Consider the following 17,979-nt stretch of genomic DNA (forward strand, 5'->3'; position numbering starts at 1 on the left):
TTCTTGCATTAAAATGTGTAAGAACTGAGATGATTCCAAAACCATAGGATACATATGAAATTAAAAGCATTGCTTTTGTGCATGCGCTGCAAACACCTTCACATGCATCAACTTGTTCTCCAATTTTAGAGTATTGTAACTCTTGCGGCATTGCTCAGCAGAGGGTATAATTTGGCTGTATGTATGATGGCCTTTACAAGATTTTCTGTGCTGTTGATTGCAAGGCACATGTGATAGAGAAGACATGAGATGAGCATTCAAGTGAGAAAGGAATAGAAGAGTCTGTTTCTTTTGTTTCAGACCAAGGGGTTATGAGGAGGGTTTGTGAAATATAAACATTAGTTGTGCTGAAATAATTTTATAATTAGGTCAGTGAAAATTTGGTGCTGAGAAGAGTAAATGTGTTACATAAGAGTCCAGGACTATCCCAGTTCCAGTTCACTAATGCTCCTCAAATGATTTGATTTTGATTTTATTTAGTGTTACATGTATTTTGTTACAAAATGCAGTGCAAAGTGTTATATAGTGTCACTACTCTGCTATTTTTAAACACAAAAATAAACCAAAACATAGAACATCAAGTTAGAAAAATAAATGAAGTTCAACTTCACATTGCTTGTTAAGTGCTTGTCCATGGGGATGATCAAATCCAGTGCCACAGGGAATGAGAATAATAACTTTTTTGCTATTTATTTGGCTGGCTATTAAATATTGAGATTATTTGCACTGGGGAGGTGGTGACATTGTCGTGATGTCATTTGAACTAGTAATCTCGAACTCCACGCTAGAGTTCTGTGATGTGCGTTCAAAACCCACCAGAGCAGATGGTGGCATTTGAATCAATAACATTGTGATAACAAAAGCTTGTCTGAGGGTGACCGCATAACACGCTGCACATCTTTGTACTGTGGGAGGAAATCCACGCAGACACGTGGAGAATGTGCATACTCTACGCAGTTTCCCAAGGCTGGAATTGAACCTGGGTCCCTGGCACTGCGAGGCAGCAGTGCTAACCACTGAGCCACCGTGCAATTTTCTTGAAACCCCTTAGAGTTTGAGATGCCAACTAAGATTATTGTCTCTAGTTTACATGTCATTGCAGTATTCATGGGATTTTCCGTTGTGGAGCCATTCCTGCGATAAAAGTTTTTCAACTTATGCCAACAGTTCAGAATCTTCTAGATTTTTAAAAAAAAATTCCACCTATTATTTGAAATGGGCATTTGAGTATCCTGCCCAGCATGCCCCCCAACATAAAACAAAGAAATGTGAATACTAAAAATCTTAAACAAAAACAGAAATTTCTGGCAAACTCAGCAGGCTTGGCAGGGTCCTTGGGATAAAGCGCCTTCACAGATGCTGCCAGACCTGTTGGAGCTTTGCCAGCAACTTTTGTTTTTGTTTTGTTTCCCACTAACAGACTTACTTCATACAAAGCAAACAAAATGGTTAGTTGGATTCACTACAGTGTGACAACTGAGGAGAGTGATTTTTGCTCAGACATACCCGCTTTTAATAACCTGTTTCCTCCTCACAACAGCTGCTACTTCTTTACTGTTCAGATGCCATTCTTGTGCGTTATTCCTTGAAGTTCCTCATTTTGGTCTTTTAACTTCGTTTTTCCTGAGTTTTTTTTTATTTGTTTCTACATCCCCTTGTCCTGGTCTTGCAACTTATATGGAAGTGATCTGGGTTTTTTGGTTGACAACCTTATTTCTGTAAGATCACGAACAAAACAAAGTTGCTGGAAAAGCTCAGCAGGTCTGGCAGCATCTGTGAGGGAGAAAACAGTTAACGTTTTGGGTCCGGTGACCCCTCCTCAGAACTTCCTCAGTTCTAAGGAAGGGTCACCGGACCCGAAACATTTGACTCTGTTTTTCTCCTTCGCAGATGCTGCCAGACGCTTTTCCAGCAACTTTGTTTTTGTTCCTGATTTACTGCATCCTCACTTCTTTTGGCTTTTATTCTGTAAGATCACCTCTGGCATCTCTTTTTCTAAAGCCTTCATTTCAATGTCAGGGAACGCAATAGGCAGTTTGTGAACAGCAATCAAGAATCCAATAACCTCTCCTTAAAGATCATGATTGAAGGATAAATACCATAACTTGCACTTCAGCAGAATTGGACCTTCTATATTTGTGCAGAGATTTAAGTCTTGTTGGCCACAATGTAAGCTAACCCCTCAGTTGGATGGGAACCCAAGCAGGAATTCCAGAGGAAAAACAAGGCTGGCATTGGAAGAGGAGAAAAATTGTGAAAGTGGAGGTGATAGCTGAGTGCTATGAATGTTGGCTATTAATCCAGAAACTCAGCAAATGTTCTGGGGTCTCCTCCAATCCTGTCCACCATCTACAAGGCACAAATCAGGAGTGTGATGGCATACTCCTCATTTATGTGGATAAGAGAGGCCCCAACAACACAAGAAGCTTGATAACAATCAGGACAAAGCAGCCTGCTTGACTGGCATTACATCTACAAGCATCCACTCCCTCCACCACCGACACTTAGTAGCAGCAGTGTGTACTATGTAGAGGATACATTGCAGAAATTCACCAAAGACCTTCAGACAGCATCTTCCACACCCATGACCACTTCCATCTGGAAGGACAAGAGCAGCAGACATATGGGAACACCACCGCCTTCAAGTTCCCCTCCAAGCCACTCACCATCCTGACTTGGGAATATATTGCCGTTCTTTCACTGTCACTGGGTCAAAATCCTGAAATTCCACCCCTAATTAATTGTGAGTCAACCCACAGCAGAAGAACAGAGTGGTTCAAGAAGGCAGCTCACCACTACCTTCTCAAGGCAACTAGGGGCAGGTAATAAATGAAGCCCATGTCCCACAAATGAATAAAAAAATTTTGAATCCAACATAGCAGATGGTAAAATTTGAATTCAATTTTTTAAAAAAATTGAGAACTTACTGATGATCATGAAACCACTGTTGTTTGTCAGGAAAGCCCATCTGGTTCACTGATTTTCTTCATGTAAAGAAATCTGTCACCCTCACTTGGTCTGGCCTACTAATGACTCCAAACCCACAGCAATGTGGTTGACTCTGAACTGCCATCTGAAATAACTTAACAAGCCATTAGGTTGTATTAATCACTATGCAATCTCAACAGAGGAAAAATCTAGATGGACACTCTGCACCGACCTAGGTGCCAGAAAACCCCATGACAGAAGCAGCCCTATTGCCTCTGTGAAGCCGTCCTTAAAAACATCTTGGAGTTAATCCAAAAATTGGGAAAGCTGTCTCACTGCACGTGAAGCAACAACCTCACATAGTACTCCTCGTAGAATCATACCTTTATAGACACTGTCCCAGATGCCAGCATCGCCATCCCTGGAAATGCCTGGCAAGACAGATCAAGTACACTCAAGAGGAAGTTGCTCTACAAGTCCCCAATATTGACTGTGGACCTCATGACATTTTATGACGTTGAGTCTTCACGTTAAACATGGATGAAAAACCACCTGCTGATGACCAGGTACTGTCATCCCTTTGATGAATTGGTATTCTTCAACAATGTTGAACAACTCTTGGAAGAAGCACTGATGGTAGAAAGGGTGCGAAATGTGCTCTGGATGGGGGATTTCAATGTCCATTACAAAGAGGGGGGGTTCGGCAGTAGTACTATGATTAAGCTGATCTAGTAGTAAAGGACAGAGCTGCTAGACTGGGTCTGTGGTAGGTGATGAGGGAGCCAACAAGAGGGAAATGCATACTTGACCTCATCTTTACCAGTCTGCTGGCTGCAGATATATCAGCCCATGGCAATATCAGTAAGGGTGACCACTGGACAGTCCTTGTGGAGATGAAGTTCTGCCTTTGCATTATGAGTAACTGCCATCATGTTGTATGGCACAAATCGCCATGTGAAATAGGACTGGTTTCTAAAAGATCTAGCAACTCAAGACTGGGCATTTATGAGGTGCTATGGGCCACTAATAGCAGCAGAATTGTACTCCAGCACAATCTATACACCTGTAGCCCGGCATATCCACTTACAACATTGCTGATGACACCCTGTTGTGGGGTAGATCTCTGGCAATGACAAAACAAAACACTGAGATTGAGTGCTTAGCAGCATGATGTAGAGAAAACAGTCTGTCCAATATAAGTAAAATGAAGGAGCAGGCCATTGCCATCAGGAAACAATGCCCCTGTTTTGTATTAATGCTGCTGAGATGGAGATGATTTGACAGCATCAAATTCCTGGGAGTCATGATCACCAAAAATCTGTCCGCAATGGTCAAGAAAGCGCAGCAACAAGGAGGTCAAAGAAATTCAGCGTGTCTATAAGGACTCTTAATTTTTTTTTATGATGCGCCATAGAAAACATTCCAACTGGATGCGTCACAGTGTGCTTTGGCAACTGCTGTTCCCAATGCCGCAAGAAACTACAGAGAATTGTGAACGCAGCCCAGTCCATCATGCAAACCAGTCTGCCTTCCATTGATGCTACCTATACTTCCTGCTGCTTCGGGAAGTCACCCAACATCATAGACTCTTCCCAACCAGATTTATACTTTCTTCTGTCAAGCAGATGATATAAAAAGTTTGTATGCACATATGCATAGTTTAAAAACAGTGGGGAAGAATGTTGATCCTGCTCTCTTTGCACCTTGTCTACAGTTGTAACATTGTATTCTTTGCTGTGTGCTATTACCTTTTAATGCACTTTTGTATGGTATGATCTGCATGTACTGCATGCAGAACAAAAAAAGCTTTTCATTGTATCTAGATACATGTGATGGTAATAAATCAAATCAAATATTCCCCACTCAACCACTACCATCAAGTCAGCATTTTGCATGCTGAAAAATGAGGTATCAATGTGTTGAAGCTAATGCACAGGACAGTTTTTTTTTGTGCCAAATATCATAAGCAGCAAGTGATAGACTGATCTGTCCTGTTCATTGTGTGATCACTTAGCTCTAAGCTCTGCAGTCCTGCCATGCCAAAATGTGAATGGTGGACAATGAAACAGCTGACTAGAGGAACAGACTCCAAATATCCCCATCCTCAAAGATGGAAGAACCCAACTTATTAGTGCAAAAGGTAAGGCTAAAGGATTGGCAACAGTGTTCAGATGGGCCAAAGGGCTGAGGAGTGGAGTTCAATTTATATAAATGTGAGGTGCTGCATTTTGAAAAGCCAAATCAGGGCAGGATTGTACACTTAATGGTAAGGTCCTGGGGAATGTTGCTGAACAAAGAGACCTTGGAGTGCAGGTTCATAGTTCCTTGAAAATTGAGTCACAACTGGGCAGGATAGTGTTTGTATGCTTGCCTTTATTGTCAGTGCATTGGATATAGAAGTTGGGAGGTTATGTTGCTGTACAGGACATTGTTCAGGACACTAGCGGAATACTGTGTGCAATTCCTGTCTCCCTGCTATTGGAAGGATGTTGTGATCCTTGAAAGGGTTCAGAAAAGATTTGCAAGGATGGTGCCAGTGTTGGAGGGTTTGAACTATGGGGAGAGGCTGAATAGGCTGGGGCTGTTTTCCCTGGCAGTCGGATGCTGATTGGTGACTTTATAGAGGTTTGTAAAATCATGAGGAGCATGGATAGGAGTAGGGAAGTCCAAAACTAGAGGGTACTTGTTTAAGGTGAGAGGGAAAAATATAAAAGGGACCTAATGGGTAACTTTTTCGCACAGAGGATGGTGCGTGTATGGAATGAGCTGCCAGAAGTGTTGGAGGTTCGTGCAATGACAACATTTAAAAGACATTGGGATGGGTATGTGAATAGGTAGGGTTTAGAGGGTTATGGGCCAAATGCTGGCAAATAAGACTAGATTTATTAAGCCACTATAATAGCTGGCATCTATTGGTGTGTAATTTTTATCATATTCAGTGCATAGATTTGTGAATAATAATGTGTCTCACTAGTTATCTCAGCAAGTATATACTTTAAAATAAGTTAGTAATTACTTTTCATGGTATATATTCAACATCTATTTATATAGGGATTGCTGCATGTCCTCCCTCTCTCTTGTATGTGTATGTATTCCTGTTCTCTTCCAATTTGAGTATGAATGTATAGTTAACAGTCAGATCTCACATGCTCAGTTCTGAAGAAGGGTCAAATTCCGGGTCAAAACATTAACAATGTTTCTTTCTCCACAGATGCTGCCTAGCTTCTCCACTTTGTTTTCATTTCTGATCTCCATCCACATTACGCTGCTTTGATTTAGTCATAGTCATCCAGCACAGAAACAGACCCTTCAGTCCAACCAGTCCATGCCGACCATAATCCCAACTAAACTACCCCCACCTGCCTGTGCTTGGTCCATAACCCTCCAAATATTTCTTATTCATATACTTATTCAAATGTCTTTTAAATATTGTAACTGTACCTGCATCCACCGTTTCCTGTAAGTCCATTCCACGCATGTTTGAATGTTGTTCTTACACTAATTCAAAGTAGTGTTGGGTTGCTTGACGGAAACGTACCTTTTAGTGGGAGTTTACACTTTTGTTATCCTAATGAGGTGGTGTTGTGATTTAGAAGCTCCTGGCCTTCCCTTGCTCCTCTTTGCCTCCCCCATCTCCTCTTCCCCACTTGTGTTGTACAGAGTTGCTTCAGAGTCACAGCCACTGAACAACGAGCTTAGTCTTAACGGAACAAACCAGCGATCCTGAAGCTTGTATTGTGGATGTCTGGGAATGCTGTATTTGCCCGGTGCTACAACAAGCTACATGTAGGATGTACCTAATTGCTGAACTTACCCTCAGGTCTTTGGGAATAAAGTAATAATTCCATCCCTGGATGGAGACCTGTTCCAGTGGGACAGAGACCGGGAGAGCATGGAGACGGTTCCTTTTACAGTGGAATCACTGCTGGAATCTTCCTACCGACTTGGTGATGATGTGGTCTTGGTTGGAGGGAAGTCACACACAAGCTATGGGTTGGATGCATACACTGGAAAGGTAAGGTAACTCGATCTGAGGATGCAACTCCTTGTAGAATTTGGCCCATTGTTCCTAAAGTGTTAACAAGTGGTTGCCTCAAATATATATTCATTTTCCTAAATGGGTCTTTCAAACTTGAAAACTCATTTTGTTATTAATTGAGATTAAGTATTACAATTAAAGATCAAAGCTACTATGGGATATGGACCAAAGGCTAAAATATAGAGTTAAGCTACAAATCAGCCACAATCTCACTAAATGGTGGAACAAGGTCAAGGTGGTGAATAGCCTAATCTTGCTTCTATGTTCCTATTGTTTCTTCAGTTGTCCTATATAAAAAGAACCAGTAGTCTCCTACCTAAAATCATAATGCCTGTTTCAATCAGTCAACAATACAGCAGCTGGCTGTTTTAGGTCAGCCAGCACTATTGGAAAAAGGACCTTGGAAACAACGCAGACAGTATGAGCTGTTGCTGGAGGGAGGATATTTTTAATCGACCTATCCAGGGATGTTATTATAGCAAACGTTTCATCAACATAATAAAAAGCACACACTAAGTAATAGAAACGTAATGCAGGGGGTATATGCATTGCTGTTATACTTTATACTTTATTTACATCATAAATCGCTTAGGTAATAATGCACCTTTGCCTTAAATCAAACATAGTGCTAGAGTGCCTTCTCACTTGCACTGTGAACTGACTACTTGGACATTGCGGAGACTGTGATAATACAGCAAACATCCAGTATTTTAGGTAGATAAGCTTTGCAGATTTAGCAAGAATGTCACTTCATAGCGTGTCGGTTAAAACAAAATTTGCTGTACATACTTCTCTGTGACTTCAATCCAGGCCTAGGGTCACTACCACTGCAACATAAGACCCCAAGTTGCTTGACAAGTAGGAAAATCCTGCTGCTTGTTTGTTCACACTTCCTGCAAACCACCTGCATCAATGGCACAAGATGACCAGCTCCTTATATAATCTCCTTTCTGAAGAAATAGTCTCCCTACAGAACTGCTTTCTGAATGAATGCAGGTTAACAACATGCTGTAAGTTTGATTTTTGACCTGTAATTTGTTGGATCCCGGAGCCCCTCACAGCAGCACTCTTAATCAAGCCCAAATGACCTGTTCCTATGCTTGTGAAGTATATGCATCTTCATTGAATGCATATGATGCTTTTTAAGTTTGCAGTATGAGGCAGCTATGGTCAGTACTCGTAATAAATATATCCTAGTTTTGGACGGTAAGCTGCATTGTAACCCCTCAGGATATACTTGGGCCAGTGCTTCCTGCAATTTAGAGAAGCTCACCTCCAATAATTCAAAGCTCTTGTATTGGTCATCCTATGGTCAGCTGCTGTACTGACACACAATGAAGGGGAAATGAAGACCCAGCTAAGGCTGGTTTAAATTCTACCATTCTGCCAATGGCCTAGCACTGTTTGGAGTAGTCAGTAGAAATGAGTCTTTCTCTGTGGTCCTACCACTGTTTTAAAAAGTGTTCCTCTCTTCTCCCTTTTCCCCATGTCCCTGAACAGATGCGATATATCTGCTCTGCAGCAGGTTGCCGTCACTGGGAAGAGGAAACGACTGAGCAGGACTCAGACCTCTTGCTGCTGCAGCGTACACAGAAAACTGTCAGGGCTGTGGGACCTCGGTCTGGTACAGAGAAGTGAGTGCAATTGGCTGCTCTATTCATTGCTGTTGTTCTGATACAGGGTGGGACCATTTGGGGGTTGTTTTTCAACAGAGGACATGTGTTTCTGTCTTTTTGTGCATCCACCCAGTTATTTTGGTTTTCGTGGCTCAGTTCCATGATATCTGGATTCAACCCAAGGCATCTGCAGGCATCAACACTAGCAAAAATAAATTGAGAGCTAGAGGCATAATCTGATTGCGAACTGTAAAGAATGAGGTGTCAGATCGTCTTGAGTTAATGCCGCACCACTTGGATTGCCTGAGCTCCATTTTAGAAATATTGTAATATACCACAATTGATATGCTGCAGAAAGAGGCTATTCAGTCCATTGTGCCTTCACTGGCTCTTCATCTGAGCACCTTTTACCTTTGTGCCAAATTCCTGCCTTCTGCCCGTATCCTTGTACACTCTTTCTATGTCTTCTAATCAGCCTGCTCAGATTTTATTACACAGCTCCTGGAGCAGATGGGACTCGAACCCGTGGCTTCTAGTCCAGGGTCATGGACACTATCACTGCACCACAAGAGCTCTTATACACACACTGCTTCTATTCAAAGAAATCACCCAGTATGTTGTTGAATGTCTCAATTGAATCTTCCTCCTGCATATTTCCTAGTAGGGCGTTCCATATCCCAACTATCTGCTGTGAACAAGTTTTTCCTCCTGTTGTCCTTGCCTGTTTCACAGAGCATTTTAAATCTATGTTGACAAACTTACTGGAAACTTAATACCAATTATAATTATTCTCTTAGATAATAAAATGTGAGGCTGGATGAACACAGCAGGCCAAGCAGCATCTCAGGAGCACAAAAGCTGACGTTTCGGGCCTAGACTCTTCATCAGAGAGGGGGATGGGGTGAGGGTTCTGGAATAAATAGGGAGAGAGGGGGAGGCGGACTGAAGATGGAGAAAAGAAGATAGGTGGAGAGAGTATAGGTGGGGAGGTAGGGAGGGGATAGGTCAGTCCAGGGAAGACGGACAGGTCAAGGAGGTGGGATGAGGTTAGTAGGTAGATGGGGGTGCGGCTTGGGGTGGGAGGAAGGGATGGGTGAGAGGAAGAACAGGTTAGGGAGGTGGAGACAGGTTGGACTGGTTTTGGGATGCAGTGGGTGGAGTGGAGGAGCTGGGCTGGTTGTGTGGTGCAGTGGGGGGAGGGGACGAACTGGGCTGGTAGCCTGTTTTTCCTTGTGTGTCTTTCCATTTACGATGCTCCTTTTAAAGCCTGCCATCTGTTTGACCAAGCTTTCACTTCCCTGTCCTACCCATTTTGTGGCCGTGTTTGCTTGGTGTAAAGTTTTTTTTTATTTGATAATGAAGTTCCACAGAAGGTTTTGTGATATAAAAGCAAGTTGGTGTGAATTACCTCCTTAAATTCTGTGCTCTTCCTAAGGTGGAACTTCAGTGTCGGACACTATGAGCTGAGGTTTGTTCGAGATGCTGCATCGAAAATCAACTACATTGAGAGTAGTTCCACTGCTAGTAGTAGGAATGGTCAATCAGCGACCTTCTCTGAACGGGACCAGGATACCACTGTGAAAGATCGTATTATAAAGGTCTCGGTGTCGGACTGGAAGGTGATGTCTTTTAGCAGTAAACGAGGTGGCCAACTGGAGTGGGAACACCAGGTGACAATATAAGTTCTTAATTCACAGCTCTGTTATCAAAAGAAAATTGAGTTTAGAATTTTGAATTTGACGACAAATCCTGTGCTCTGTAGGTAAGCAATTGCAGAGGTTTGTGACTACCTGTGACGTGTTCCTGTCCCTTCCATTCCCTCGTTAGTTCTGTACTCCAGTGGCATCGGCCTGGTTAGTGGAGAATGGGGAAGTGATCCCGGTCAGCCTGTTTGATGATGCCAGCTATTCTGCTCGCCGCAGCAGTGAGATAGAAGACGAGGAAGATCTGGTGGAAGCAGCGAGAGGAGCGGCAGAGTCAGCCGAGTCTGGAGTCTATCTTGGTAAGGGAGTGAAGCCAAATTGCAGTAATGATATAACCTTGGCATCATTCTGAATATGGCATGTCAGTGTAGGCTGTGTCATGCTTCAATACAAAAGTGCAAAGTTGTAACAAGTTCTCCATTCAGTTAGTTTCTCATTGGTCATTGGGTATTACAGAAGAATCTAAGCACTGCTTGATATTTGAAAGGGCCCCTTGGATAAACTACCAAAAATCTAAATATCCGTTTGGAGAGCTATTAGAAAATGCAACTGCTCTTTTGCTCATTTAGATATGAACATAGAGAGTTGGGAGTAGGAGGTGGTTGTTTAACATTTCTAGTGAGCTCTGCCCATTCAGTAGGATCATGGATGATCTCAACTCTGCATTACTGCCTGTACCCACAAAACCTTTGACTCTATTTTAACAAAAATCTATCTGACTTGACCTTGGATAAATTCAGTGACCTATCCTCCATTGCATTCTGGAGAAGAGAATTACATAGAATTTCTCAGTAGATCACCGGTCTATGTCTTAAAAGACCTGTTATTTTTAAACTGCATCCAATCAGTATCCACAGAATAAAATGCCCTTGGGTAATGCTGCCTGCAGCGTGTTCCCACATTCTGCCAATAAATCTGTTTTTGAGAGACTGGTAAAGGAAATATAATAGTCAGGTACTGACAAGAACTTCCCCTCCTGCTTGTGAGATTGTCATGAGATCTTTTGAGATTGGCATTTCATCTGAACAATGTTATCTCTGACAGTGTGGCAATCCTTTATTGTACTGATATTTCTTTCTTGTTGATGTACTCAGTTCTTTGATATGGGATATATCTTGAATGCTGCCTCTAAACCAAGGCAGATTTTCAATGGAATTATTCTTTGGTGGGATAGGGCCTTTCATAACTGAGTGGATTGTTAGACCGTTTCACAGTCAATCACATTGCTGTGGATCCGTAGTAATATGTAGACCAGAACAGGTAATCCTGGCAGATTTTCTTCCCTAAAGCGGTATTTGATAAGTAAAAAGGAACACAAATTAAGACATGAAATGGCAGAAGCATGCTACGTTAGTTAACACCCAAACTGGAGAGACAATATGAAGTAAAAGTAAAGTCACCACAGTTTAACCAAACCCATGGCTGCACCATCATTAGAGATTGGTTGTGATTTAACCCTGAGGGTCACCATGTCTCAGATGAGGGGAGAGATTTGAGAAGGACAATCTTTCATGGTAACTTCAGGAGTTGAATCTACGCTGATGACATCAGTTTTTATTGTAAACCAGCCATCCATTCAGAGACTATAATAGTGTTCTGAGGAAGGGTCACCGGACCCGAAACGTTAACTCTGTTTTTTTCCTTCACAGATACTGCCAGACCTGCTGGGCTTTTCCAGCAACTATGTTTTCGTTACTATATACTGTGATTTGCCTAGGGCTAGAGTTAGTGCTAATAAGGTGTGGGAATGTGGAGAGCAGATGGGGTATTTTCCCGACAGTCAGCAATGGTTACGTGGCCATTAGATTAGCTTTTAGTTTCAGATTTTTTTTTAAAGGTATTGAAATTTCACCATCTGTCTTGGCAGGATTTGAATCCACTGTTATCACTGCATTACCACCTTCCACCATCTTTAAGTCTTTTTAGGTGATTTGGTTCTGCAATGATTGGGGCTTTGGGCAACACTTACTTTTCTGGGTAGATGCACTAAAATGGGAAAACGTGACCGTCTTCACATTACAAACTATCCTGTACTCATGCACAACATGTAAACTGCTTGGAACCCCTTCCAAAAAGTCAATGAAATACTATCCAAAAATGAAGTACCCAGCAAAGTAATGCAGTGATAGTAGGAACTGCCGATGCTGGAGAATCATCTGAGATAACAATATGCAGAGCTGGATTAATACACCAGGCAAGGCAGCAGCAGAGGGGCAGGAAAGCCGGCACTTCGGGTCTGGGCCCTTATTCAGAAGAAATATGCAGTGTTGTGTTAACGGAGAAAAATTCCTTCAGTGTTTACTGCAAAGTAGTAGCATGAGATGAAGTGTTTTCATGATAATTCAATTAGTAATCTATTTGCATGTTTAATTTCTTATTGATTAGTCCTGATGAGTGCAAAATGAAAAGTTTTGACATTGTCTCTTTCACACTATTTAGGTATTGTAGTATCAAGCAATTATTTGTAAACACAGCATAATAAGATAAAATAATTCCCTTTTGAGGTAATGGGAGGGTGCAAGGGATGCAGGTGACAGTGGAGAGTTACTTAGTCACAGATGTACAGAAACAGACCCTTCAGTCCAACTCATCCGTGCTGACCAGATATTCAAAATAAATCTAGTCCCATTTTCCAGCATGTGGCCCATATCTCTCCAAACCCTTCCAAATCATGTCCTTATCCAGATGCCTTTTAAAATGATGTAATTGTACCAGCCTGCTCCACTTCCTCCTGCAGCTCATTCCATAAACGTACCACCCTCTGCGTGAAAAAGATGCCTCTTAAGAATCCTTTTTTTAAATTATTTCTCCTTTCACCTTAAACCTATGCCCTCTAGTTTTGATGCCCTCCCCACCTCCACCCCACGGAAAAGACTTTGCCTATTTACCATATCCATGCCCGTCATGATTTTAAAAACCATGATAAGATGGTTAGCTCCCTCAGCCTCTTCCTATAGCTCAAACTCTCCAACCGTGGCAACATCTTTCTAAATCTTTTCTGAGCCCTTTCAAGTTTCATAACGTCTTTCCTGTAGCGGGGAGACCAGAATTGCACACACAACTCCACTGGTGGCCTAACCAATGTCCAGTCTTGCTGTAGCATGATCTCCCAATTCATATACTCAGTGCACTGACCAGGCACCTTGCCTGTGATTATTGCTGAAAGAAATATCTCAGCAAGGTGCCCAGCAATTACTTCCCTTGCTTCCTGCAGAGTTTTAGGGTACACCTGATCAGGGTCTGGGGATTTATTCACCTTTTTATGCATTTTAAGCCTTTCAGCATCTCCTCCTTTGTAATCGGGACATATTTCAAGATGGTCTCCATTCGTTTTCCCCATGTTCTGCATCTTCCATATCCCTCTCCACTGTAAACACCCTAATGCAAAATATCCTCCCCATCTCCTGTAGTTCCCCATAACAAGTGTCTTTGCTGAACTTTAGGGGTTATTATACTCATGCGTTTGAATGGAGTAATGAGATTGATTTATTGTCATGTGTACTGAAATACAGTGAAAAACTTTGTTTACGAGCGGTATAGAGAAATCACAGCAAGTAAAAGATGGACAGATCAAAAAGTCGTAGTGGCATACAGGTTACGTTGCAGTTTACGTAATTTGAGGCTAGAGTCCATTCAAAAGTCTGATAATGGCCGGAAAGAAGCTGTTTCTGAACCTGCTGGTGCTTGTGTTCAGGCTTCTGTATCCTCTGTCTGACGGAAGAGGTTGTAGGAGATCATTACCAGCATGCAATGGGTCTTTGGCAGCCTTTCCACAGCAGCGAGCTGTGTAAACAGAGTCCCTGGATGGAAGGTTGGCTTCTGTGATGGTCCAGGCTGTGTACACCACCTTCTGTAGTTTCCTATGGTCCTGGGCAGAGCAGTTGCCATATCAGGCCGTCATGCACCCAGACAGTCTGCTTTCAATGGTGCATTTGTGGAAGTTGGTGAGTGTCCTTTTATAGACATGCCAAATTTCCTGAGCCACCTGAGGAAGAAGAGCTATTGTAATGCCTTCTTGACTGTCACATTTTATGAGGGAAGGCCAGGACAAGTTGACAGTTATCGTCACTCAGAGGAACTTGATTCTTTTCACTCTCTCAATCTCAGTTCAGAATTGATTTGGTAAGCTCCCCTTATCCCTGTTCCTTGTTAATGCTAATAATGAGCCAAACCCATACTACATTATCATTCCACTTTTTGTGTAACTGATGTACCAGACTTCTGTTATTTTCTGCTTTTTAATCTGTTTTCATTTTGCATCACCTTAAAATATATTTGCTGTATAAGTTCAGTTTCAAAATAAATTACAAGGTTAATTTTCTAGCCTACTGAACTCCTGGAGATTCCTAAAATGACTAAACACCGTGTTTATTCACTTTCTTATTCCAGGCATGTACAAGGGACAACTGTACATGCAGTCATCTGTCAGGTTGTGTGAGAAATTCCCATTGATGCCCACCCTAGAGGACTACGGAGACAACAAAGTTGCATCTTTGCCTGATGTCAGATGGAAGCCTCTAATCCGTAAGTTACTACAGTACTTCGTTTTATTTGTTCATGGGCTGTGACCAGAACTGGCTAGATCAATGTTTGTTGTCTGTTTCTAATTGTCCAGGGGGATCGAATCAGTCATATTACTGTGGGCTTGGAGTCCCATATAAGGATGACAGATGTCCTTCCCCTAAAGGATGTTAGTGAGCCAGATGGGCTTTTACAACAATCGATATTGGTTATACCGTCATCATTTAAATGAACTTTTTATTCCTGATCTTCCTTGATTCAAATTTTTCCCATCTGCCATGGTGGGATTCAAACTCATGTCCCCAGAACATTTATGTGGGCTTATGAATTGCTAGTCCAACCGTATAACAGTGTCACCATCATCTCTTTAAGATTTCAGTTATTTGACTTCCATTTGTCTTATCATTTCTGACCAAAGGTAAGTATAGAAGGTAAAATGTATTTAGAAGTGCAATGCACTTTACTGCTTCAGTATAATATATGCAGGGAGTTAGAGCACAGATACCAATCAATTATCCTAGCTGGTCTCTACTGGTATTTTGTGTCACCCATTTTGACCTTAACCACCCCCCCCCCCCGTGTATGTGTGTGTGTGTGTGTGTGTGTGTGTGTGTGTGTGTCTCTCTCTCTCTCTCGCGCTGTTTCTCTCTCTCTCTCTCTCTCGCGCTGTCTCTCTCTCTCGCGCTGTCTCTCTCTCTGTCTCGCGCTGTCTCTCTCTCTGTCTCGCGCTGTCTCTCTCTCTGTCTCGCGCTGTCTCTCTCTCTCGCGCTGTCTCTCTCTCGCGCTGTCTCTCTCTCGCGCTGTCTCTCTCTCTCGCGCTGTCTCTCTCTCTCTCTCGCGCTGTCTCTCTCTCTCTCGCGCTCTCGCTCTCTCTCTCGCTCTCGCGCGCTCTCTCGCGCGCTCTCTCGCGCGCTCTCTCGCGCGCTCTCTCGCGCGCTCTCTCGCGCGCTCTCTCTCGCGCGCTCTCTCGCGCGCTCTCTCTCGCGCTCTCTCTCGCGCTCTCTCTCGCGCTCTCTCTCGCGCTCTCTCTCGCGCGCTCTCTCGCGCGCTCTCTCGCGCTCTCTCTCGCGCTCTCTCTCGCGCGCTCTCTCGCGCGCTCTCTCGCGCTCTCTCTCGCGCTCTCTCTCGCGCTCTCTCTCGCGCTCTCTCTCGCGCTCTCTCTCTCTCTCGCGCTCTCTCTCGCGCTCTCTCTCGCGCTCTCTCTCTCGCGCTCTCTCTCGCGCGCTCTCTCGCTTTCTCGCGCTCTCTCTCGCGCTCTCTCTCTCGCGCTCTCTCTCTCGCGCTCTCTCTCTCGCGCTCTCTCTCTCGCGCTCTCTCTCTCGCGCGCTCTCTCTCTCTCGCGCGCTCTCTCTCGCGCTCTCTCTCGCGCTCGCTCTCTCGCGCTCGCTCTCGCGCGCTCTCTCTCTCGCGCGCTCTCTCTCTCGCGCGCGCTCTCTCTCGCGCGCGCTCTCTCTCTCGCGCGCTCTCTCTCGCGCGATCTCTCTCGCGCTCTCTCTCTCGCGCGCTCTCTCTCTCGCGCGCGCTCTCTCTCGCGCGCGCTCTCTCTCGCGCGCGCTCTCTCTCGCGCTCTCTCTCGCGCGCGCTCTCTCGCGCGCGCTCTCTCGCGCGCGCTCTCTCGCGCGCGCTCTCTCTCTCGCGCGCGCTCTCTCTCTCGCGCGCGCTCTCTCTCTCTCGCGCGCGCTCTCTCTCTCGCGCGCGCTCTCTCTCTCGCGCGCGCTCTCTCTCTCGCGCGCGCTCTCTCGCGCGCGCTCTCTCTCTCGCGCGCCGCGCTCTCTCTCTCGCGCGCGCTCTCTCTCTCGCGCGCGCTCTCTCGCGCGCGCTCTCTCGCGCGCGCTCTCTCCTCGCTCGCGCTCTCTCGCTCGCGCTCTCTCGCGCGCTCTCTCTCGCGCTCTCTCGCTCGCGCTCTCTCTCGCGCGCGCTCTCTCTCGCTCGCGCTCTCTCTCTCGCGCTCTCTCTCTCGCGCTCTCTCTCTCGCGCGCTCTCTCTCGCGCGCTCTCTCTCGCGCGCTCTCTCTCGCGCGCTCTCTCTCGCGCGCTCTCTCTCGCGCGCGCTCTCTCTCGCGCGCTCTCTCTCGCGCGCTCTCTCTCGCGCGCGCTCTCTCTCGCGCGCTCTCTCTCGCGCGCTCTCTCTCGCGCGCGCTCTCTCGCGCGCGCTCTCTCTCGCGCGCGCTCTCTCGCGCGCCGCTCTCTCGCGCGCTCTCTCTCGCGCGCTCTCTCTCGCGCTCTCTCGCGCGCTCTCTCTCGCGCGCGCTCTCTCTCGCGCGCTCTCTCTCGCGCGCGCGCTCTCTCTCGCTCTCGCGCGCTCTCTCTCTCGCGCGCTCTCTCTCTCGCGCGCGATCTCTCTCGCGCGCGATCTCTCTCGCGCGCTCTCTCTCTCGCGCGCTCTCTCTTCGCGCGCTCTCTCTTTCGCGCGCTCTCTCTTTCGCGCGCTCTCTCTCTCGCGCGCCTCTCTCTCTCGCGCGGCTCTCTCTCTCGCGCGCTCTCTCTCTCGCGCGCTCTCTCTCTCGCGCGCTCTCTCTCTCGCGCGCTCTCTCTCTCGCGCGCTCTCTCTCTCGCGCGCTCTCTCTCCTCTCGCGCGCCGCGCTCTCTCTCGCTCTCGCGCGCTCTCGCTCTCGCGCGCTCTCTCTCTCGCGCGCTCTCTCTCTCGCGCGCTCTCTCTCTCGCGCGCTCTCTCTCGCGCGCGCTCTCTCTCTCGCGCGCTCTCTCTCTCGCGCGCATCTCTCTCTCGCGCGCTCTCTCTCTCGCGCGCTCTCTCTCTCGCGCGCTCTCTCTCTCGCGCGCTCTCTCTCTCGCGCGCCTCTCTCTCTCGCGCGCGCGCTCTCTCTCTCTCGGCTCTCGCGCGCCTCTCTCTCTCGCGCGCTCTCTCTCTCGCGCGCTCTCTCTCTCGCGCGCTCTCTCTCTCGCGCGCTCTCTCTCTCGCGCGCTCTCTCTCTCGCGCGCTCTCTCTCTCGCGCGCTCTCTCTCTCGCGCGCTCTCTCTCTCGCGCGCTCTCTCTCTCGCGCGCTCTCTCTCTCGCGCGCTCTCTCTCTCGCGCGCCTCTCTCTCTCGCGCGCTCTCTCTCTCGCGCGCGCTCTCTCTCTCGCGCGCTCTCTCTCTCTCGCGCTCTCTCGCCGCTCTCTCTCGCGCTCTCTCTCCTCTCTCGCGCTCTCTCTCTTCTCGCGCTCTCTCCCTCC

At 45.9% G+C, this 17,979-nt stretch overlaps 1 protein-coding gene across 2 annotated transcripts in view; it reads left to right on the forward strand.

The window, feature by feature from the left end:
* Positions 1 to 17,979, forward strand: part of eif2ak3 (eukaryotic translation initiation factor 2-alpha kinase 3) — a 116,462-nt gene that overhangs the window by 35,980 nt on the left and 62,503 nt on the right. The window contains exons 1-6 of one of the 2 annotated variants that reach the window (XM_048542740.2): positions 4,966 to 5,068; positions 6,749 to 6,943; positions 8,468 to 8,601; positions 10,019 to 10,253; positions 10,411 to 10,585; positions 14,676 to 14,810. In XM_048542740.2, the coding sequence (XP_048398697.1) occupies positions 5,039 to 5,068; positions 6,749 to 6,943; positions 8,468 to 8,601; positions 10,019 to 10,253; positions 10,411 to 10,585; positions 14,676 to 14,810 (904 nt within the window). In that variant the 5' untranslated portion in view covers positions 4,966 to 5,038. Of the gene's footprint in view, positions 1 to 4,965; positions 5,069 to 6,748; positions 6,944 to 8,467; positions 8,602 to 10,018; positions 10,254 to 10,410; positions 10,586 to 14,675; positions 14,811 to 17,979 lie in introns of those variants that run through there. The other variant, XM_059650338.1, reaches the window with a different exon arrangement.

Source organism: Stegostoma tigrinum, chromosome 1 (assembly GCF_030684315.1).
Source record: "Stegostoma tigrinum isolate sSteTig4 chromosome 1, sSteTig4.hap1, whole genome shotgun sequence".
Lineage (NCBI taxonomy): Eukaryota > Metazoa > Chordata > Chondrichthyes > Orectolobiformes > Stegostomatidae > Stegostoma > Stegostoma tigrinum.